The following is a 24,254-nucleotide window of genomic DNA, read 5'->3' on the forward strand; positions in this document are numbered from 1 at the left end:
CCTGCACCTCGAAGTTCTAGCTCTCACTGTATAATCGGGCACTTGCAAGATTTTGAGTTTCTTAGTACTACATAATCCTTTCTCATGAAATTTCTTTCTGTTTTGGACTGATTTTTGGATAGTGTGTTTGTCCTAGTTTTTGATAGACTTATCTGTTACTAATAAACATGAATTTATCCTACTTATTACTTCAATATTATTTCATTAATTTGTTAATTTTGACTGCGTGTATACTTACTGAGCGAATGGAATTGGGTGGCTTGTTTTCTGTTTTTCTATTTGTTTTCTCCTTTTGTTTGCCCGGGTTAGAAATCAAGCTTTCATAATGAAAAATGAAATGTACAAGGGCATATAAAAAAAACAACCCTACAAACTAGGTGTGTCTTTTTTTTTTTTCTTTTTCTATTTTTTTCATTCAATAAAACAAGAATTAGAAAATAAAAAATAGTTTCTGATTATGTAACGACAAAATCTTGAAAAAAATCAAATCTAAACAATCTTGCATCTAAATCTAAATTGTCTAATCAAATCAAAATGAGCATCTAACCCAATTACACTATTTTTTTATTGTGGGCCTTGTAGGGTTTTCGTTTTTAGAATGGTTCAGTTAAATATTTTGCCCGACCCCTTTTTAACACATTTTCACATAATAATAATAATAATAATAATAATAATAATAATAATAATAATAATAATAATAATAATAATAATAATAATAATAATAATAATAACAATAACAATAAAAACAATAATAACAATAATAACAACAACGATAATAACAATAATAACAACAATTTATAATTAGCTAATCTAATTAATCTAATAAATTATTTTAATTAAATAATGATAAAATAATATATAATTAATTAAACTCATCACCTTTGTAGATCTAAAACTAATCATGAATGGTCAGGAATAAAAATTGAAATAATCATTTTTAAACGGGAATAATATTATAATGTAAAAGTATTACAAACTCTTTAGTTAGGATGTCCTAACTCGCATGCTTCACATAAACGATTTAGAATCTGTACTAAAATACTAAGTGGGTTGCATCTATAGTACTTTCAAAATAAGATGTTCAACCCTATTCCTATGTTATACACCATTTAGAGACTATTAACTCGAACTTGAAACTACATAAACTTCAAGTATTCATATACTATAGTCAAAAAACCTTATTTAGTATAACAAGTGAATATCTTATTCAATAAAAATTTATAAAACAATACCTCGATAACCATCTTATTGAATAATAAAATAGTTTAAAATTGACAAATGGTGAGTACTTTTAAGACATGATTAAAACGTAACAAATATTTTTAAATCAATAGAAACACTTCAAAAAGTATTTAAAAAGCTATTTTGTGTGAAAAAGAAAATAAACATTTATCAAACTTATAACCTTCTCACTCATTTGTTCATTTATACCCCCATGAAATGAAACTAATTAATAATAATAAAATTAAGTAAAGCAAAAAAAGAAAAAAAAAATCAATAGAAAATGTTAACCAAGGTATTTGAGTACTAAACAACACAAAACAAAGGTTAAGTTTTCCTTTCTTTCCTTCCTTTTCTTTGAGTACATAAACACTAAAAGAAAAAAGAAAAACTTAAGAACTAGTGATCAAATATAGTAAACAGAATTCACTTGTTGAAGAAGATGATCTTCAAGTCAGATTTGAGACATAAATATATATTACACATTCACATAAATAGCAACATATTCACCAAACCCTTTTGAAGATCTGAAGAGAGGAAAAAAAACCCTTTTGAACACACACATATTCACCAAACCCCTAAGAAAAAAACAAACTCTCTCTCTCTCTCTCTCTCTCTCTCTTATTTAATTTTCAATATATATTTAAGGGAATTGAAACCCTCCCCCTGCTCCAACAGCAGCATCCTCAGCACTTGGTTTTGGTGGGTTAATTGCTATCCACAACAAAGATAGTGTAATTGCAATTAAACCTGACCAAACTATCACAATTGTTGGTGTTTTTCCTCTTCTTCCCATTAACCCTTTTGCAAAAGGATATAAATGTGCCAACACCCAAAAGCTAAAGAATGCTCCTCCTATGAACTTGCTCCATTGTGGCACTGAGCTATAGATTGTTCTTGAGAATGCCACAGCTATTGCTATTATGTTCATCATTGCTATCACTATTGGTGGAACCATCAATGATGTCCATTTCACTAGGTATAAATCTGCGTATATGTCATCCACGTCGTCCCCAGCCGACTTCGACGTTAGTGTGAAAGAGATCTCGATCCCTGCTATCACCTTCAACAAGCCCTGAACCACGGCCGCCAAGTGAGCAGATGTGCCTGAGATCAACAAGTTTCAAATTCAGATATGATGTTTAGAAAGACATGTGTTAAAGCGAAAAACAGGAAAGAAAGTTGAGAGAATATGAAAGATGTAATTCAAATAGTTTACCTGAAATGAGCCAAAATTGTTCATTTCTCCACCACTCTTCCAAGCCGATGCCAGACCACTTGACTTCCAAAATGGCTAAAGAGATTAAACAAACGGTGATGATGAGAAGGTAGATCAAGAAGGTGACATTGAGCGTCTGGACAATGAACTGCCCGGAGAATAGCGACAGCGCCGGGAGGAAGCAGTAGACGATGAGGAAGATGGAAGTGAAGGGATAGATGCCGACGTTAAGATAGGCGAGTCGTTGCAGAAATTTCAAGCGTCTCGACGCTAACAAGGCGTTATTTCTCGAGAAGAAAATCTCGACAGATCCCGTTGCCCACCGGAGCACTTGGTGGAGTCGATCGGTGAGATTGATAGGAGCTGACCCACGAAAGGCATCACGCTTGGTGATACAGTAAACTGAGTGCCACCCACGGTTATGCATACGGTAGCCTGTCACCACATCCTCCGTCACTGAACCGTAAATCCATCCAACGCGCTCCCCCCATTCCGTTTTGTCCTCGTACCTATTTGATGGATGACCCATATAGACGACAATAAGCATTATGATTTGATTATTTTAGTTAAATTATAAGTTTTAGTTCCTAAGTTTTTGAGTTTGTGTTTATTTATTGAAGATATATATTAGACGCAAAGTTGAAAGTTGAAGCATTTTAAAGGTTTCAAGAGTGAATCATACCAACATGAAATTACGGAGACAGCTTCAGCAACAGTTACAGCATCAAGGGGTGGACGAGGAAGACGAAGGGCACCGGGAGGGCGTCCATACTTGACTGCAGAATGATCAGCTAGAGGGCGACCTTGAAACTCGGCAACCGGTATAGAGTCAGCCAACATGGTAGAATTTCCGAAACGCTTGGGAAGTAAATTGACATCAAGGTCAGGATCAAGCTCACTAGATCGCAAAGGCTGTGTTTCGGCGGAATCGTTTTTATGCGTAATTTTATCAGGTTGCGGCGGGTCAAAACCGTAGAGGGCGAAACGACGAAACATACAACCTGTTCCGACGTACACCGGACCTTGTACTCCATCAAGAGCTCTCATGTTACCATCAAAGAAGACAGTATTATGATTGGCATAACGATCAGAAGGATCAATACCTTCAAATCTTTGAGGGAATTGAATGTAACAAATATCTTCTCCACCACGGTCCATCATGAAGCACATTCCTTCTTTGATGGCTTTGCAATTATAAATATAATGATCACAATCAAGGTTGAGAATGAATGGACCATTTGATAACACAGCTGATGCTCTTACAAGGGCATTCATGGCGCCTGCCTTCTTGTTGTGATCGTATCCGGGTCGTTTCTCACGAGAGACGTACACGAACATCGGAAGACGAATGTCAACGTCTGTAAAGTCTATGATCTTTTCGTCCACACTTCCCATTAATGGGTCATGGCTCGGAGGCTTCAACATCACCTGGTAAAGATCAAGAAAAAAAAAACATTGATTGACAGAAAAAATTAAAGGATTTTTACCATGTTTACAAATCATTCAAGAACATGCCCTACATCTTTGACATTTCAGGTTTAGAATGAGTTTATTTTTTGTTTATACCTGAAGAATTCCTGCATGATCACCTTTAGAATGATCACCAGATGGAACAACCCAAGTACCAGGCCAATGAGATCCATCAGCCATCCATGTTGCTTTTTGAACCTTAATTGGCTCCATAGCATCTGCCCCTGTTTCTTTCATGTGCTTCCACATTTTCATTTCTTCTCTTGCATTGAAAGCATCTGATCGCCTCCTAATTGAGTCGGGAAGCCCATTCGTTCGAACCTTAAACTCGTCATACTCTCTCTTGATCTTCCTTCTATCCTTCACAAAATCTGATCTACTCTTGTTCTTTGTTGGATCCACTTTTAAACTAAAATAGCTTTCGGGATTTCTCGGCTCGATATTGTGTTTACGACAAAATGGAACCCACAAATCCGCAAAACTCGCAGCCTCTGCCATTGCCTCGAACGTCAAGAGGGCACCGCCATCATCAGAGATGTAGCAAGCAAGTTTTTCAACTGGATAATCAGCTGCAAGAATGGATAATATGGTATTGGCAGTTACAAGAACTGGTTCCTTTTCTGGATCTGCTGTGGATACAAACATGTCAACTCCCGGAAGATCGGAACGACCGGTGGGATTTGAAGGAGATGGAGCATCGAACTTGTCGTGAAGGACTTGAAGGTCAGTAGCGCGGTTGACGGGACATAGCTTCGGAATTTGATCGAGAATCCAAGAGAAAGCGAACCATATTTCACAAACGATAGACATTAACCATAGCCATATTGCATCCTCATTTGGATGTTGCACTCTCCAATGTAAAAAAAAACCCAACACCACAAGTCTTACCAATATCAACAGCCTGCCCCCAAAAAAACACTCAATATTATTACTCTCAAGATGTTTCAAAAGGGTTAAAATATGTATGTCAATGACAATGTTGATATTGAAATTTAAACTTTATAGATATATCGATAAAATATTAATATAGTAATGAAAATTCTTGGCAAAACAAAAAATTGTAGTACTTATTTTAATTTTAGGTCAACTTACACATATCGACTATCTAATGAGAGACATTCTAATCCTATAAGACTCAAGTGTCAAAGGAAATTTATATAGGAACATATTAACATATCAACCAAAACATTCCAAATATGTAAAGGAAAGAAACCTGTATGGACTGATGATGCTAGCTGGGATTGGAAACGTTCGACTAAGAGGTTTCCATGGCTTGTCCATCGACTCCATCATCCCTTCACGAAACTTATCGTCTTCGCCATCGTAGTCATCGTAATATGCATTGCCAACTCCATAAGTTCCTTTTGACTCAAACAACCATTTGTTGTGATCAAACTCTCCACCTTGGTTTAGCTTCATCATTGACATGTTTTGTGAACCACCCTTAGACCCATCTGGCCCTTGTAATTGTAATGTTCCATTGGAATAATCATTCGAATCATCATCAAAGTCTCCAATTTTGTATGGCTCTTTGCAGCCAGGACAAAGCCCCGTCTCCTTTACTGCATCAAGATGACAATCCCTACAAATTTTAAACCTGTACAAATACAACATTCAAAATACGTACAATTGTGAAAAGCTTAAGTAGATAGATGGATTACTGTTATGCTAAACTATAATTTGATCTCTAAACAGTTTAGTTCATATGCTCAAATAAGATTTCATAGATAGTCTCTACAATTTGAAGAAATTTTATAAACCAGATACTATATTCTAAGTTTCTTATGGAATTTAACCAAAATTTAATGTTATATCATTACTTTTGAAAACATGAGAGATTCGAGGATGAGGAATTACAACCTGCATTCGCAAGGAGTAATATCCTGGCCTCGATCGTCCTTCATGACCTTGCCATCACAAGCAGGCATGCCACAAGAAGAGCCCTTGGCTCCGGCCATTTGTGGATGAGTCACTTCTGAATCTATCACCTTATCCATCAAATGTGCTCGTGTCACACTGTTGAATCCGCCGGTGAATAGTGAATTCGAGACATATTGCTCCTCTGCTTTGCTAATTACCGACGATTCCATCGGTTGATTATCCGGTGTCGGAGGAATATGCACCGTGTAATTAATATAGTCCCCCGATATCTCTCCTGACATGTCAAGATCTTCTCTTGATAGGCTAACATATCGGCCGCTCGACGTTCTTCGTGCGAATTTAACTGTTTGTCCACTCGAACCTCGATTGCTCGTAGCATTTGTAGACCCGCCCGGACTGCGAATGGCTTTCTTGGATGGTTGGTTGGTTAAACTTGCCATTTATTATTGTTTCACTTTTTAGCTCCAAGTTCTTTGTTGAGTTATCAATTAATCAAATTTTCGTTTTAGTCCCCTGTCTGTAAAACCCATGACCTTTTACCATATTGTCACCAACAAAAAGGAAAGAAAGAAAAAAAGTTGCTTTATCTTCAGCTTAGACAAGAACAGAACTGGGAAATGTTGCTTGAAGTTACAAGATTGTGAAATCAAAGGAAGGGAAGTTGGGATCAATGGTGGAGCATTGTTCGAGAAGGGAAGTTGGGATCAATGGTGGAGCATTGTTCCAAGAAGTTTAGGAGAGGAATGGTGGGAAATTATTGGGACATACCATTAACGGATTAACCCAACGATGGAGAAAGACAAAGTTGATTGAAGCCTAAATTTAGGAAGGATCTGTTACCGATTTTAAGGATTGTATGTGTGGAGGAAATTATATTGAAATTTTCTCTCTTTAATAAACCTAACTAATTAAGATGTAGTTAGGTGGTTTAGGTATAAGTATAATATGAGGCTCAACATGTCCATGAATATTTTTAGGTTTTCTTGGATTCAACATCGACATGAATGGTGAATCGATATTTTCATTATATCGTAGAAAAATCTATGAAACATAAAAAATATATATTGAAACGTTAATCAAAATTTGGAAAGCTATTCTTTCACACTAGTTAGAGATGGACACAACACACCCCAACAATAACGGAGACAATAACAAATCAACCAAAAGAGAAGCAACAGAAACACACGAGTAGGTGACCTAGTTTGGTGATACAACACCTATGACGGGAGGAAAATGTGCCTAAGAAAGATAATCGACCAATAATTAAATTCAAGTTAAGTGATTACAACATTGTACTTATTTGGTAAACAATTAAAATTATAATGACAACCATAGAGCATAACTCATTTGAACACCTATATGCTCCCACTCGGTGTGATTCCCCTCTCTTTAGAACTTAAGCTCCACCTAAGTATGTGACTTTTTAGTGGAAAGAACACTTAGGCTTCCCTAATCTTGTGAGGCTCCCTCTCACTGCACACGTTGAATCTTTCATTATTTTCTTTGTGAACTCCGTTCACTTAAAAACAATTTTTAAGCTCCCAAAAGGTCGAGAAAACCATCTCAATCAAACTTGGATATGCACTCTCCAACAAAACTACTCAAAACTTTGCGCCACACTCACAAACACTAATAATCTCACAAAGTTCCATTGAATGAACAATCAAAACAATATATGCGGTAACTCTTGAACATAAATAGCATGTCGGATCAAATATGCAAAATAAATCGACAAAGCTTCAGGGTTGTTGCACTTCGATCTTCGATGCAAAAAATTGTCCAAGTCTGGTAAATAATGATGAAAGAAACGATGCAGCAACTGAACGGATTGTTAAAAGGAACAAAGACTGCAAAACAGAAACTGAATTAGTGAAAGGATGAGTCGCGAAACACACTCTCTTTAAGACGTTTCGCGGCTCTGCTCCGAATTGTGTAAATAGAATTATGTCTCGCCGTCCCCAAGATAAAACAACCTTTTTTTCGTCAATTAGTTTTGCACAAAAAACTAATTGGAACTGAAACACTAAAAAATAAACCGCTCGAAAAACTTTTAAGGGAATGAGAATTTGAGAGAAGGTTGTTTGTTGTGTATTTTGAGAATGAGAGTGAAGGATCTATTTATAGTGTGGGCGGATTACCAACGGTCATATTCACAAAGTTCACAAATTAATTTTGTAAACGATCAATTTAATTCTTAACGGTCAAACGGTCAAAAAATTAATTTTGTAACGTTTAACGATCAAAAAATTAATTTTGTAACGTTTAACGGTCAAAAAATTAATTTTGTAATGTTTAACGATAAAAAAAAATTAAATTGTAATAAATGTTCCTTACAAAATTTTCATCCAATAATCTCCACTTGAAAAATTTTTACTATCAAAGACGAACAGCCCAAGTGGATCAAATATGCAAAATAACATAAATAAAGAAATATTTTGCAAGAACCGCAAAATCAAATAAGGACACTCTAAAATACGATCTAGGACAAACACATAACCTACCCAAGAGACGAAACAAGAGAACTTAAACAAAGATATTTAGCCAATTATCAAATAACTAAATAATTAAATATTATAATATAATCTAAATAATAAGCTTGTTTATTTTTTTACTTTTAAATTTTTTATATTCTCTTTTAGAAAAGTCTACCCAAATCGATATTTTATTGCTATATAATTAGTGATGATAATCATTTTCATTGACATGAAGTCTTTTAGGCGATTTCAATATGAACAAAGCCATGATGGGTATGTTTAAAGTGAACAATCTATATATGATAAACGTGGGCATATGAGATCATCTTAAATTTTGTATATGAATATAATATGTATTATGTATGTACATATGCATGTGTATATGTGTGTGTGTTACGTATGTGTCTATACACAATAGGAGTAGATTTAGACTAGCAGCATAATCTACGTTATAAAGCTCATAAGCCATTCGATCGGGAAAATGACAAAACTTGAACAAAAAATATATCACACCTTAAGTCCCAGGATTATGGGTCAAAGCCCCAAACTAATATGCTCAGTCTCAACAAAGGTTGATCCTCTCCATTTGATGGAGTATGTCAGACTCGTTTAGCTTGAAAATTAACCTAATGTGACATAGAAACTCTCATCCGACCACTATAGATCAATTTAAATTGTATGTTTATAAGATGTAAGAATGTGATATATTTTAGTCTATGAATAAAAGTATCAAACTACCATCTCTCTCGAAGATTTTGATATAGTTTGATGTTCACCGTGCAATTTTTTTACTCAAAAACAAAACATGGTGTACATAATTTAGAATTGTATATATATAAATAGTTATTTTGTAACTTGAGACAAATAAAAAGTCACATATTAAACTGGATATTAGATATATATGGATTTCACTCTTAAAAGAAAATTAAGCTTTTAAGTTGTGAGCACCTGTGATTTCAATTCTCACAAATAATCCTATCAAAAAACCAACATTTACAATCAAAAGAGGAGAAAAATAAATAAATCTCATAAAATGAAAAATAAAGATAATTTAGTTAAAAGAAATATTGGAATAAACTCTTCATTAATTAATCTATTTGAAATAAAAAGAATAAAAAATAAAAGTGAAAGAAGAAAATTTTGGAGACCATTATTCAAAAGGCCTCTGAATTTTCTTCGGAAAATTTGTTTGATTTTCTTTCTTCCCAAACACATTGTAAATTTTGTAACGAAATTTCTCAGTTTTTTCTATCACAATGTCGTCGGAGGTCTTGATGTATTGTTGTTCCACCTGTAACCATTGTCACGAAAGTTGAAGCTTCCGATGTCTCCAAGCTGGCCGCCACCACCTGTGGTTACGATATTAAATTTTTGTTGACACCTTCAAAAATCATATTTTTACCGTACACGGCCAAAAATATATAAATCATATTCAATATGGAGTGATAGATTCAAACCTACAATTGAACGATAACAAACAAGAAATTAGATAATCTATGTCTTTTTTGCAACAATTAAAAAAGAGCAACAGTTTTCTTCAAGACGTGGGCATTTAGCCACCAACTTCAATTTGGTGGAGTAATATTTTATTATAGCTCACTCCATGTTTCAGGCTTCTACTACTGGCTATTATAACTTACAATATTAAATATAATATTATCATTCTAAAAAACATGTTTACTATTTCTTTATATTTTTTTTATTATCGTGTTCATATTTCTTAGCTAAACTAAAATATTTTACATAATTAACGCACGTTATTATAACTCAGATAGTACAATAACAACTTAGTTCCTCAAGCACTGTTGAAGGGTGGTTGCAAGTGTTCATGTACAATTGCAACAACTATTTAGCCAACATATATTAATTCATGAACGTGAAGATAAAAAGCTTTACCTGAAGATGACGACGTCGATGGGTGAACTTGCACCGGCGGCTCTGCCTCGTCCGGCGGTAGCCGATCAGACACCGCATTCGTAAACGATGCCACCATCAATATAACTGGACTCGATGCTGTCAATGGCCCGAGGACGCTTCCTCCGATGACCTGCCCTTCCCGTTGCCCTGGCCCGCCGGTCAAATAAATCGTTAGACCTCCGGCACCCGATGACGGCAACGCCGTACCAGTCAGAGACACAATCTCAAACGTTCCACGAAAACTCATAGCAGTACCCGAAGGAGCCGCCGGCTGACGCAACTTGACGTTCGTGACGGCGCCAGTGCCGCCGAGAATGCAAACGCCGTGGCGGCGGCGGGTGGCGTAACTCGAGATGGATTCCACCACATCATAGCCTGCAGGGACCTCTAGCACGAGCGACCTCATAGCGTAGGGGCTGTCACGTGTTACGATCACCGGCGGTTTTGGCTTGTTCTTGGAGCCGGCGGGGCGGCCACGAGGGCGGCGCGTGGATGAACCGCCGCTGGTGGGAGTGTTTGAATCGGCCGAATTGAGATTTTGCTGGTGAGTTTCCGGGGATATATTAGGATCGCCAAGATGGGTTTGTGAGAAATTTTGAAGTTGGAGCTCTGAACCGAGAAATTGATCGGCGTAGCGAGAGGAGTCGCCGTGGACGGCGGAGTTCAGATCGGACATAATTATTTGTGTTGTGGAGTGGACGAAATCCTTCGGTTGTTTATAACGTTAATAAAATTGGAGAATTTATTGAATCGGTCCACATAAAAACTCCACACGTTTTTTCCTTTTCCTTTTCCTTTTCCTTTTAGGTTTCCAACTTATTTTTAAACATATCATATTTATTAAATTTATCAATTTAGTATAAATCTTAGAAAATATTTATTTGTATAGAATCACTTTTAAAAATAATACAATATTAAATTTATTTATAAAATATAACCAAATTTGTCCATACTTTAAGTTTTTTAATCATACTTTGTAAGTAGCTTTATTTGTTGCTATTCTATGCTAAGACATAGAAATATCAATTAAAATTTTGGGTCTTTTCAAAAATATAAAAAAACCTCAAAATATTTACACTCTATAGAACAATTCTAAAAACAACCACGCCATCAATAACATATAACTATAATTTATACGTCATCATTTAAATATGACTACAATTTATCTTTTCAATTTCATTACACAATTTTTTTAATTCTTTTGGTACATGATCGTTTAAATTTCTTTACACAATCCTTTACTTCTTTTATTACATTTGGCTACTATATTCCAAATGATTTTTTTTCAAGATTATTTATATACAATATTTTATTTTTTTTTAATTTACTTTTTTTTACACGATAGTTTACACTGGCTCTTTTTTTACACGATCGTTTATCAAGATTCTTTATACACAATATTTTATTTTTTTACATGAACGTTTACTTTTTTTAAACGATTAGTTACATTTGGTTACTCCAATCTAAATTATTTTTTTAAGATTATTTGTACACAATTTTTTACTTTTTGTAGATGATCGTTTACCTTTTTTACAAATTTTTTTTTTAAGATTCTTTATATACGATCTTTTATTTATTTTACACGATAGTTTACATTTGGCTACTTCAATCTAAATAATTTTTTTTCAAGATTCTTTATACACGATCTTTTAGATTTTGCTATTTTTTGTACACGACATAAAAAAAGAAAAGAAAAAAGACGATGGAAAGAAATCGTATCGAAAAAAAAAAGAAAAATTAAAAAGACAATGTAAAAGTGAAAAAAAAAAGAGGAAAAAAAGAAAAACGATGGAAAGATTAAACGACGTAAATAAATAATTGAAAAATAAGAAACATAATGGAAATTTTGCAGGAAAAAAAAAGAAAAGAAAGACAAAAATGCAGACGATGAAAGAAATAACAGGAGGAAGACAAATCGCAAAAAGAAAGATGAGGGCAAAACCTCAAATATTTAAAAAATGACTAACTTTATGAGTCTTATTATAGAAACAGTAAATAGTTTGGTATTTTGTTAAAGTTTCCTTATAAAAATTAAATTTATTAAGGCAGGGAGAAAAACTTAATACCATATTATATATGTTAGGATGTGACACTATATTCCTCTAAGTGCATTTAGATTGCATAAACTCCCAAATCCAAAGTACAAGTAGAGTAGAATTAAATGTGACAAAGGGGTTTGTTGGGAAATGCAATCTTAAATCTTATGGTGTTTGAATTGAAAAGAAGTACTCTTTTTTTTTTTAAGTTAAATTGAGAGAGAAGAATAAGAAAACCAACACATGCATCCATGTGTGTGGTTTATTTTTTCTTGGTGAACCTTTTAATCACATCACATGTGGTCTTAAATAACAATGGTTAAGAATTAAAATTAATTTTTAAAATGGTAATTTACAAGTTTAGCCCTTAAATTCTTGAGATCAACTACACATAAATTTAACAAGTTAAAAAGATTTAAACTTTTAATTTAACTTTTCAGAAAACGATTCCAAATTGTAAAATGGATTGTTAAAAAAAAAAATAGAATTTATTATTTATGGTTTGATAACACTATTCAATAAGGAGTATTTAGAAAAATAGAAGAATTTAACACACAGTATACCCTATTTAAGAGGTATTACTTAATTATATTATATCTCTCATGTTTTTTACAAACATTATATTTAGTTTCTTTTTTAATAAATTGGATTATCAAATTTAGATAGTAACATTGTTAACTAAAGTACTTTAGGGGTTTAAAAGTAAGATAACTTTTCCAATATCACTGCTAAATTTATGATGTTATTAATAAATTCACGCAGCAATTATTGTAACCAATCACCTTAGGAATTATTTTAAGAAGTAATTGATTGTTAATTTGTTATTAGTTAGAAATCCAAGAAAGTGAATGGAGATCACATGAAATTGAATTAATTCGGTGAGGTTGGGCAACCTTGAAATTAGAGAATTTTTTTTGTTCAAATCACTTTTTTCTTGAGCCACCAAAAAGTTTGAACTCAAACCTTTCTTTCCCCTTTTCCTTTTCTTATCATGTAATCAACTGTAAAATGTTTGTCATAATTCAATAAAAATATCAACTGTAAAATCAATTCGCTAGATTGGCTTGATGTCGAGTTTTGTATATTTGTTTAGTTGTGAGGATCAGTCTTCCTCTTCCTTGGAAGATGTTGGGTTTCTGTATAACCAATTATGTCATACATCCAATCTCAAATATTTGTTATTCACACCCATGAAAAACTAAGTGTGGATCAATCAGGCCTCATGAACCAAAGAAATGCTCTGTTGATCTTCTAAATAAAAAATTAAATATGTTAATATAACTTTTTTAAATAATCTTTTCAAAAATAAAACAGACTTGTATAAATTAAATTTGAAAACAAAGAAAACTCATAATTCATATGGAAAATACCGTTTGGCTCTTTTAAACTTGGGTAGCTAAAATGGGTAGCCAAATCGATTTTTTTTTTTTCAAGATTTGTTGGTAAACGATTTTTTAAAGATTGTTTGGTTGTTTGGATTTGGCTATTTTTTCTACCAATTGTTTAGAATTGATTTTTTTCATGCTCTTTCATATTTGGCATATAATCTTTGAAAAAAAAGTTTTTAAATGGATATTGATATTTGATATATGATAAAAAGAAATAGTCGACATAATGTGTTTTTTTTATTTTATTACGAGAATCGTAAATACTTTGTATTTTGTTATATGAAAATTTCCGTTTTTTTTTTAACTTAGACTTTTCTCAATATTAAAATTAAGGGATTTTTTTAAAGATACAACAAAACAGCAAAATATTTACACTATATAGAATAATTTTAAAAATGGAAAAAACCCATGGGATCACAATGGAAAATACCAAAAATATCCTGTCAACCACGTTGTTAACGTATTTAGTACACGATCGTTTAGATTTGGCTTTGGCTATTGTTTGGTACACCATCGTTTAGATTGAGTCATTAACATTTGGACAGTTAAATCTAGACGATTTATTTTTTCAATTCTTTTTACACAATCGTTTAATTTGGTTATACGATTGTTAGATTTACATGATCGTTAGATTTGATTACACGATCATTTAGATTTTGCTAAACATTATTTAAGGTTCTTTTGCTACATTTAGATTTGTCTTTTGTTTCTTTTTTTTGTACACGATCATTTACATTTGACTATCATAATATAAACCATTTTTTTAGAAATTTTTTTGTAGGTTTAGATTTGGCTATTTTTTCTTTATATTTGGCTATCCAAATCTAAACCCAAATCTAAACAACTTTTCTTCGGTATTTTATATTTATATTTAGTATATGATTTTGAACAATCAAATAAAACTTTTTGGAAAAAAAATATAGAAAAAAGACGAAAAAAAGGAAATACAAACTTGAAATATTTAAAAAATGACTAACTATATGCGTTTTGTTATCCGAACAGTAGATAATTAGAGATAATTAGGAAAAGAATTAAACTACAACTATGTTTAACATTTAATTAAAAGAAAAAAAAACTGAAAATTTTAAAATGGATTCATAGTTTTTAAAGTTCACAAATATAATCTAGTTATGAGATCCAAATCATAAAAAATGTCTATTGACTAATAGTTTGAACCAAAACAATATTTTAAGTTAAAAAAGGAAAAAGGCAAATCCAATCATAAAAAAATGTAATTTTTCTTTTAAATTTTTGAAAAAAAATAAAATAATATTTTTTATTATGCTTCATTGAACCTAACCCTAAGAACATAAAAGTTGTAATTATTATTATTAATTAGAAAGCTAAAGGACCCTTTAATTTGCGTTTTCCTCATCCACTGTTTTTCATTAAAAGTTTAATAATAATAATAATCATAATCATAATCATAACAATAAAGGAAAAAAGAGAGGAGGAAAGCTAAAATAGTACTTTTTTTTTATATATATAATTATCTTTTAAATTTCATAGGTCCATGTTGGGTGTAATTCATGATAAAGCTAACCATTTTTAAGTTATTTTTTACTATAAATTTTCTTACCATCATTAAACAAGTTCGACGGAATAACTTTTTAAACTAAACAACCCTATTCCTCTCTCCTAATCTTTAGAAACAATTATTTTATATTCTGATTTTTCACCATTACAATCCTTTTGATCCTACGATACTTTTAAGATATTTTTAAGATTTTAATGGCTCTTTTTAAAATATAATTTTTTTATTACTTAGAACGAAAGTCGTTTTCCATATATGTAATTAATTTTTTTCAAAAAAAAGATTAAAGTAGCAAAATCAGCCATAGGTACAAATTAAATTATCTAGGTCGTACGCTTTCCTACTATTTAAAACGACCATTATAATAAAACCTATAAGAGATATCGAAAATGCAAGCGAAGTTTAATAGTGCTTGGAAAAAGAAAAGATCCTTGATATTATAAGTGAATACATCTATCTATTTCAAAAAAAAATAAAAAAATAGACAATAGGAAATTTTAAAATACAATATTTTAATTCATATAATTTTAAAGGTGGAACAATTAAAAAAAATATTTCTATTAGTACAACAATTACTGGGTGGAAAATTAACTTAAGCTTCGTCCAAGCGGTAAGGAGGAAGACAGTTAATTATAGTTGTGGCTATATTTAGATTTTCTGCTCACATTCTAATATTGTTAAAGTTGATTTTTTTTAAATAATGTTTTTTTTTTAAATATTGACAAAACTAGGGTAGGCGCAAAACTAATAATAAAAATAAAGTAGCAAAGTCGTGTATTTGGTACACGATTTCGTTAAATCATGAACTGGATACACGTCTACCGGCAAAATTCTGATTGAAGTCATAAACCCAATCCACGACTTCTAATTGGAGTTGCGTACTCCGTACACAACTTTGTTCTAGAAAATCAAAACTAAAAGAAAAGAAATCAAAACAACTCCTCTATTCTTTCTTTCTTTCTTCCTTTCTTTCCTTTTTTTTTTTTTGAAAACGTAAACAGAACAATCTTTTTTCCATTGAAAAAACACAATCATTTGTTTCTTATTTTTATTCAAATTTGTCTAACCCCCAATACAGTCTTTCTTCTCCTTCCTCCTTTCCTTTTTTCACCATTAATGGCATTTCCTGTCGACGTAGAAAACTACTTCAGCTCCTCAAATTCAGCATAACTCACTATAAGAAATCAGGGTTTTCCTGACGCCAAAAAGGACTTCAGCACAAAGAATGTCGAGAATAAGGATATTCCCAACGCCGGACAGACGAGTCGTGAAAGCCACGTCAGAGAAAACTCTATTCCCGACGCCACGCACAATGCGTCGGGAGTGGCATCGGGAAAAACAGTATTCCCAATGCGTCAAACGCCGTCGGCCAAACGACATTGGGAATAAGGCCAAATTAAATTTAAAATACACCTTATTTCTGACGCCATGCATAGTGCATCGGGAACAACATCGGGAATAAGGGATTTTTCCAACGCACTATTGTGGGTCGAAAAAACCATTTAGTGAGCGTCGGGAATACCCTTATTCCCGACGCCGTAAAAGGGATCTTCCGACGCTTTCGTGCGGTGTCGGCAAATCCCCTTTATAAACGTTTCAATTCTATTTTACATAGAATTAAAAAGAAAGGGAAAGAGAGAAGAGAGAAACGAAGATTCGTCACCATCCGTAGCTCGCCATCGTCCGTTTCGTCGTCGTTGCCGGCCCTCACTGCCGTTTGCCACCTTAGGTAAGTTTAAATATAAAGTTTGTTTAGTTTAAATATAAGTTTTAGGGTTTCTTTTAAGAAAATTGTTTTAGAATTTTGTTTTGGAATAGATTTTTGTTTGTTAAATGTATTTTTGTATAGAATGTGTGTAATTTGTGGTTGAATTGAAATTTGAAGGGTTTAGGGTTTAGGATTTATAGCTAAATTGAAAATTAAAGGGGAGGGGGGGGGGGGTTTATAGTTAAATTGAAAATTGAATTGGAGAGGGAGTGTTATAGTTAAATTTAAATTTGAAGGGGGGTTTAGTTAATTTGAAATTTGAAGGGGATTATACTTAGATTGAAATTTGAAGGGGGGTTTACTAGTTAAATTGAAATTTGAAGGGGAGTTACTAGCTAAATTGAAATTTTTGTAGGGGGTTATGGTTGAATTCAAATTTGAAGGGGGTATAGTTGCATTCAAATTTGAAGGGGGTTTATGTTTTGAATTGAAAATGTAATATGTGTGTTAAGATTTGTTTTGACTATCCCGTAGTTATGGTAGTCTGTTTGTGTTGAATAGCTTATTGAATGTTTGTTTTCTATGTCCACAACCATTATGTCAACGTCATACCCACGTAATAATTTTACGGAGACGGATACTATGTTCCGCGATACGTATATATGTCTCCATTATTCTTAAGTTTTTGCAATGATAGTATACAGTGAACATATAATATGTATTAAACTTAGTTACTTCTATATCATTGTAGAACCGAAGGTGTAGAATGACGCGTACGCGCCTCATTGGGAGACTTTTTGTTATGTTTGCATTTTTTTGTATTATGAGAACTACATTTTTTGTATTAAACTTAATAATATTTTTTTAACTTATTCGTATTATTAATTTTCAATCTTTTTTTTTAATTGTGTTTGTATTTCTTAATTTATTAATTTATATTGAATTTATTTTAATTTAACCCAAAACGTCAGGAAAAATATTTGAGCAATCAGAATGTCGTGAGCAAAATATTTTAGGAAAAAAATTAGAAATTACATATTTAAAAAATATATATGAAAAGGAATTTCCGACGCCGTGTCATGCGTCGGCATAAGGTCCGTCGGGAGAGGAACTCTCGACGCCACTTTGGCCGACGCATGTCATGACGTTGGGAGAGGCATTCTCGACGTCGTGTTGGTACGGCGTCGGGAATGCCTTTCCCGACGTTACGACGTTGGCATATCCTTTTCCGACATTTTTTTTTCACTTTTTCCGACGTTTTGGATTATAAATATGGTAATATTGACTAAAAAATTTTCATTTCTAATTTGGATTACGTATTTAAACATATTGACTAAAAAAATTTCATTTCTAAATTGGATTACGTATTTAAACAGTAATATTGACTAAAAAAAATTCATTTATAATTTAGATTACATATTTAATTATGTATTTAAACTCTAATATTGACTAAAAAATTTCTATTTTTATTTCTATTTTGGGTAACATATTTAATCATGCACTTAAACTAATTGACTAAAAAAAATTATTTCTAATTTAGATTACGTATTTAATCCATAAGTTTCCTTTTTTTTTTTTTTATTATGGAAGTCGTGTACCTGTCAAACTGGTTAGGCTGACATGGATTAAAAGAAGTCATGTACGTACACAATTTCCCTTATTTACATAAACTATCCTATTTTTGACAATAGTTTGCTCATCCACCCTATTTTTGTCATATTTTCACAAATTACCCTATTTTTATCATTATTTTCAAAAAAATACTATATTTTTTTAAAATACTCTATAAAAAGTTTAGAATAAATCGAAATAAGTTATAGATCTCTTTTTTAGTATTTTATTTTTATATTGATGACTTATATATAATTGATTACGTATTTTAAAATATTTTATGTGTATAGGTACGAGCTAGATATCGAAGTTATCACTAAAAGTGATTAATAACAATGTCAAATCCTTTAATTTACAGAAGTTGATGCCAAAATCTAGATAGGCTCAAAAAAGTTTAGTCTTCGCATGATAATAAGTGAAAGTACGACAACATCAAGATTTGAGAATAAAGTATTGCTTACTTTTCTTTAGGACTATAATCATATATTTACAAGAATATAGATAACTTAGCTTATCCTCCCTATAGAGCTTTAATTTGAAGCTATCATAGGATAATCCTTCATCTTTTCAAGTTGAGCGAGGCATACAAGGGAGATATGACTTTATAGGCCATTTCGCTAGGCTCTAACCTTCACCTCGACCTTGGTCAAGGATAAACACTTCACACAAGCCCATTTGTGTCCTAAGAAGGTAGTTTTTTTTTTTTTTTTTTTTTGGGTTCGGCATTTGCAAGCATGTTCTAGTATCTAGTTGGCATTTTTGTTCGGCTTGGCCTTGATCGAGACTTGAGCCAAAGCCTAAATCAACTCTTTTCACTAGGCTTGTTTTGGTCCTAGAGTGCTTCTTTTCTTTCTTTCTTTCTTTCTTTTTTTTTTTTTTTTTGTTATTTTCTTAGCCCCGTCAATTTTGTTTCCATTTTACATCAAGCAACAGATGTATTGACATATCAACATATATGTTTTATTCATACACAAACAAACCTTTGTGTGCATTTATCATATATGGATTTATTAGGGGCATACGTGATTTCATGAGACGATCAACAGACATACTTATGGTGTTTAATTTGGTGAGGGTATTTAAAAAACAATTTATCTCTCTCTGAGTTTGTTTTCTCTCTACTATTTCTAGTAATTGTAAATTTTGTCTTGATTGATCTATAATTGAGTGCATTTTGGGCTACAACTATCTTTTTTACAGTCAAATCAAACCACACCAACGTAAAATCAAATATTTTTTTTTAAAAAAAGTGAAGATAAGTATTTGCTACGTACATGACAAACTATGAATGGACAACCAAATGAGTTACAAAATGATCGATACAACCGAAGAATATGCACCAACTTTTATAATTTATTACCATATAATATTTACCTAAATATAATGTTTATGTATGCAATCACTACAAGAAAATGGCCCATTCCCGACGCCGAAAATCACGTCGGCATAAAAAACGTCGGGAATAAGGGCTTTCCCGACGCCATCAATAACGCGTCGGGAGATGCGTCGGGAAAACAATCTTTCCCGACGCACCACGAAGGCGTCGGCAACAATACGTCGGGAAAAGGGACTTTTCCCGACGCCGTGCGCAGTGCGTCGGGAGAGGCGTCGGGAATAGGGGTTTTTCCCGACGCCACGTAAAACGTCGGGAAAAGGGGTTTAATGAGCGTCGGGAATTCCCCTTTTCCCGACGCATTTTGGGGGATTTCCCGACGCCTCGTGACTGCGTCGGGAAATCCCCTTTAAATTCATTTCGGTTCTGTGAATACAGAACCGAAGCCGAGAGGAGAGGAGAAAAAGAAAGGAGAAGAAGAAGAAGTCGCCTTGCCGCCGTTGTTTCCTTTTGTTCCGCCGCCGTCCGTCGCCGACCGCCCTCGCCGTTGTTCCTCGTCGCCGTCTGCCACGTTAGGTAAGTGAAATATGTAAATTTATTTGATTTAAGTTTATGTTTTAGGGTTTTTTTTTGATAAAAATTAGTTTAGGGTTATTTTTTATGAAAATTAGTTTAGGATTTTCTTTTGGAATAGATTTTTGTTTGTTAAATGTATTTTTGTATAGAGTGTGTGTAATTTGTAGTTGAATTGAAATTTGAAATTTGAATGGTTTAGGATTTTTGTTTTAGAAAATTGAATAAAATTGAATGGGGGTTGAATTGGGGGAGAGGTTTATTGTTAAATTGAAAATTGAATTGGGAGGGGGGTTTATATTTGAATTGAAAATTGAAAATTGAAAATTGAAATTGGGGGGGGGGGGGGGGAGGGGAATTTAGTTGAATGGAAAATTGAAATTGGAGAGGGGGGGGGGAGTGGAGTTAATAGTTAAATTTAAAATTGAATTAGAGGGAGGGGGTTTAAGTTAAATTGAAAATTGAGATTGGGGGGGGGGGGGGAGGGGAATTTATAGTTGAATGGAAAATTGAAATTGGAGAGGGGGGGGGGGAGTGGAGTTAATAGTTAAATTTAAAATTGAATTGGAGGGAGGGGGTTTAAGTTAAATTGAAAATTGAGATTGGGGGGGGGGGGGGGGGGAGGGGAATTTATAGTTGAATGAAAAATTGAAATTTGAAGGGGGGGGGGGAGTTAATAGTTAAATTGAATTGGGAATGTAATATGTGTGTTAAGATTTGTTTTTGCTATCCTGCAGTTATGGTAGCATTTTTTGTTTTGAATTTGTTTATGTTTGGGATGGCTATCCTGCAGTTATGGTAGCCTTTTTTGTTTTGAATTTGTTTATGTTTGGGATGGCTATCCTGCAGTTATGGTAGCCTTTTTTGTTTTGAATTTGTTTATGTTTGGGATGGCTATCCTGCAGTTATGGTAGCCTTTTTTGTTTTGAATTTGCTGGTATCAAGGGGTGGTAGTTAGGATAGCTTGAAGTATTTTGTTGTTAATAATTAGGTTGTGTTGGCTATCCTGCAGTTATGGTAGCCTTTGTAGTTTGGAGGGGTTTGTAGGATGTGAAGATATTTTGAAGTATTGTGTTGTTAATAATTAGGTTGTGTTGGCTATCCTGCAGTTATGGATAAGGGTTGGATGAAACTTAGAAATAAGTTATCCCTTGAGTATAGACATGGAGTGACCCAATTTTTAGAATTTGCCAAATTTCACGTTGATGCTTACGGACGATTGAGGTGTCCATGCAAGAGATGTTTGAATTTAAATTGGAGCTCATTAGAGGGTGTGGAAAGACATCTGCTGACTATAGGAATATCCCCCTACTACACAGAATGGGTGTATCATGGAGAGTCATTAAGCTATAGAGGTACAGAAAACTTTGAGGAAGGAACTAGTAGTAATCCTTTTAATGAAGGAACTAGTAGTACACAATTTAATGAAGAAGGTGATATCTTTGGTATGCTAAATGATTTACAAGCCCCTATAGAACATGAAGAGGAAATAGAGGAATTTCGTTTGGAAGATGAAATGGCGATGAATGTTGGGGTAAATATAGATGAAGATACAACAAATAATATATTTCAGGACTTATTGAATCAAGCATGTAATGAGTTGTACCCCGGTTGTTCTGAATTTTCGTCGTTGAATTTTTTGGTTAAGTTGATGCATGTGAAAGTTCTAAATGGTTGGAGTAACAAGTCGTTCGACATGTTGTTAGAACTTTTAAGAGCAGCGTTTCCAATGTGTAATAGTACTATTCCTAGTTCATTTTATGAAGCAAAACGAAAACTTCGTGACTTGGGCTTGGGATACGAGACTATTCAACCACGTATGCACATATTTATATCTAGTTTATATATTTTGATTCTAGCTATGTGTTTGTATTTGGTTATTGAATGTTTGTTTTTTATATGTCCATAGTCATTATGTCATATCGACGATCAAGTTTTATGGAGACGGACGATATGTTCCTCCAGTTTGAGGAGGATTTAGATAACATTGCGGGAGGGTCGTCATCTGTGGGCGACAATACGGGTGAGTCTAAGAATTTTATTCATTTTTAACTTACAAATATTTCATGTAGGGGTTCCTAACTTTATATCTTATTGTCTATTTATTGAGCAGGGTCTTCTTCTCAACAAACGACCCCGACTCCTAGGAGACGTGCGCAGTCTCGACTCTTGGAGTTAGAGCGCCACGTTGCAATAAATGGGCGCATTCCGATGACGATCGCCCCTGGAGCGGAGAAGCCTATTTCTCCACACGCCGTTCGCTTCAGCCAAGCGATAGGCGTGTGCGTGCGAAAGACATTTCCCGTCCGCTGTCTTAAGTGGACGGACGTTGGGAGAGAATACATTGAGGTCGTCAAGGGCGACCTCCAGGTAATTAAATGCACTACACATTTATATATGATTTCATTTGAAACATATCTAACTTTAACCAATCTAATGTGTTATGTTTGTAATGTGCAGCGATTCTTTGTGCTTGATTTCAACGATCAAGCAATGAACAGGTTTGTTGAGCATCAGATGCTCACGACCTTTAAAGAGTTCCGGGCCGACTGTCATAAACATTTCAAAAAGTACAGCGACCCGGAGGAGGCTCGTGCCAACCCACCAAACGCATTGGTTGGACGTGATGAGGATTGGCACTTCCTCTGCGACCATTATATCAGCCGTGCATTCCAGGTATTTGTCATGATTAATTATGATAACAAGTTTTTATATGTATAAGAAATAAACAATATAATTGTTTTAATGCAGGAGCAATCACGGACAAACAAGGCTGCTCGACAGAAGCAGCCTTACAATCATAGTAGCGGGTCGAAGTCGTTTCTACAACGACAGTATGAGCTCGCTGAAAGAAGAGGGCAGCCGGTCGATCGTGTGGAATTGTTCCGGGAAACACACGTTCGAGCTGGGACATTCGTGTCGCAGGCCGCCGAGGATGCGCATGTAAGTTATACCCTTATTAATTATCCACTTTTATTATATATTTTAGCGCGTTACCTAACATAATTTTTAAATTTGTTGCAGAATCAAATGCTGGAACTCCAATCCCAGCCTACCCCAGAGGGTAGTCAGCCACTCTCTGAGGATGAGATATGCGATCAGGTGTTGGGTCGACGACCAGGCTACTCAAAAGGCCTTGGTTGGGGACCCAAGCCGAAGGCCCGCAGAACGGCAAGTGCAAGCAGTTCGTCGACATCTTGTTCGCAGTCCACACAAAAAGAGATTGAATTACAAGCTAAACTTCATGAAGCTTTGGAACGGATTGAAGTACAAGATAGAAATCACCAAGCATTAGCTTCACAAGTGGAAGCTATGAAAAAGATGATTGAAGACCTAACTCGTGCACAACAGGGACCACCACATGATCCCTAGCCCTGCGGTACGTCGTATATGTCTCTATTATTCTTAAGTTTTTGCAATATATAATTATGTATTAAACTTAGTTATTTTTATACCATTTTTAGGACCGAAGGTGTAGAATGACGCGCATACGCACCTCGTTGGGAGATTGGGTCTTATGTTTATGTTTTTTGTATATTGAAAACTATATTTTCTTGTAATCAACTTATTCGTATTATTAATTTTAATTCTATGTTTTAATTTGTGTTTGTATATTTATTAATTTAATCCAAAACGTCGCCAAATTTTTTTGAGCAATCCGAACATCATTGTGAATGTTTGAGCAAAATATTATAAGGAAAAAAGTAAAAATAAAATATTTAAAAAAATATATAAAAAATATTTCCCGACGTTCATTACGTCGGGAAAAAAAACGTCGGAAAATAGGCTTTCCCGACGCCGTGAGATGCGTCGGCATAAACGGCGTCGGGAATAAGGTTTTCCCGACGCCGGCTTTCCCGACGCATCCCACGGCGTCGGGAAAGCCTTT

At 33.8% G+C, this 24,254-nt stretch overlaps 3 protein-coding genes across 3 annotated transcripts; 1 reads left to right on the forward strand and 2 right to left on the reverse strand.

Moving 5' to 3' along the window:
- Nucleotides 1-1,525: 1,525 nt before the first annotated feature.
- On the reverse strand, nt 1,526-6,563 carry LOC103492555 (cellulose synthase-like protein D4). The gene is made up of 6 exons (XM_008452960.3): nt 5,771-6,563; nt 5,124-5,507; nt 4,007-4,811; nt 3,123-3,868; nt 2,441-2,949; nt 1,526-2,328 (listed from the first exon to the last, which is right to left on the reverse strand). The coding sequence occupies exons 1-6, from the start codon at nt 6,229-6,231 to the stop codon at nt 1,865-1,867; spliced, it is 3,369 nt and encodes a 1,122-aa protein (XP_008451182.1). The 5' UTR covers nt 6,232-6,563; the 3' UTR covers nt 1,526-1,864.
- A 2,581-nt stretch (nt 6,564-9,144) lies between these two features.
- LOC103492556 (AT-hook motif nuclear-localized protein 25-like) lies at nt 9,145-10,894 on the reverse strand. Its single transcript, XM_008452961.3, has 2 exons — nt 10,162-10,894; nt 9,145-9,614 (listed from the first exon to the last, which is right to left on the reverse strand). The coding sequence occupies exons 1-2, from the start codon at nt 10,856-10,858 to the stop codon at nt 9,517-9,519; spliced, it is 795 nt and encodes a 264-aa protein (XP_008451183.1). The 5' UTR covers nt 10,859-10,894; the 3' UTR covers nt 9,145-9,516.
- A 9,316-nt stretch (nt 10,895-20,210) lies between these two features.
- LOC127150213 (uncharacterized) lies at nt 20,211-23,965 on the forward strand. The gene is made up of 7 exons (XM_051087538.1): nt 20,211-20,368; nt 22,275-22,388; nt 22,479-22,735; nt 22,826-23,041; nt 23,117-23,308; nt 23,390-23,744; nt 23,830-23,965. Exons 2-6 carry the CDS (start codon nt 22,280-22,282, stop codon nt 23,735-23,737), a joined length of 1,122 nt encoding a protein of 373 aa, XP_050943495.1. The 5' UTR covers nt 20,211-20,368; nt 22,275-22,279; the 3' UTR covers nt 23,738-23,744; nt 23,830-23,965.
- The last annotated feature ends 289 nt before the right edge of the window (nt 23,966-24,254 follow it).

Source organism: Cucumis melo, chromosome 1 (genome assembly GCF_025177605.1).
Source record: "Cucumis melo cultivar AY chromosome 1, USDA_Cmelo_AY_1.0, whole genome shotgun sequence".
Taxonomy (NCBI): domain Eukaryota; kingdom Viridiplantae; phylum Streptophyta; class Magnoliopsida; order Cucurbitales; family Cucurbitaceae; genus Cucumis; species Cucumis melo.

What these genes read in the sequence shown, in the direction of transcription:
- LOC127150213 (XM_051087538.1), top strand. Translation starts at nt 22,280, where the DNA reads ATGTCATATCGACGATCAAGTTTTATGGAGACGGACGATATGTTCCTC. An exon ending in ATCTGTGGGCGACAATACGG is followed by an intron (nt 22,389 to 22,478) that starts GTGAGTCTAAGA and finishes TTTATTGAGCAG; the next exon opens with GGTCTTCTTCTCAACAAACG. An exon ending in ATATCAGCCGTGCATTCCAG is followed by an intron (nt 23,042 to 23,116) that starts GTATTTGTCATG and finishes GTTTTAATGCAG; the next exon opens with GAGCAATCACGGACAAACAA.
- LOC103492555 (XM_008452960.3), bottom strand. Translation starts at nt 6,231, where the DNA reads ATGGCAAGTTTAACCAACCAACCATCCAAGAAAGCCATTCGCAGTCCG. An exon ending in AGCATCATCAGTCCATACAG is followed by an intron (nt 4,812 to 5,123) that starts GTTTCTTTCCTT and finishes TTTTGGGGGCAG; the next exon opens with GCTGTTGATATTGGTAAGAC. An exon ending in ATCATGCAGGAATTCTTCAG is followed by an intron (nt 3,869 to 4,006) that starts GTATAAACAAAA and finishes GATCTTTACCAG; the next exon opens with GTGATGTTGAAGCCTCCGAG.
- LOC103492556 (XM_008452961.3), bottom strand. Translation starts at nt 10,858, where the DNA reads ATGTCCGATCTGAACTCCGCCGTCCACGGCGACTCCTCTCGCTACGCC. An exon ending in ATCGACGTCGTCATCTTCAG is followed by an intron (nt 9,615 to 10,161) that starts GTAAAGCTTTTT and finishes TCGTAACCACAG; the next exon opens with GTGGTGGCGGCCAGCTTGGA.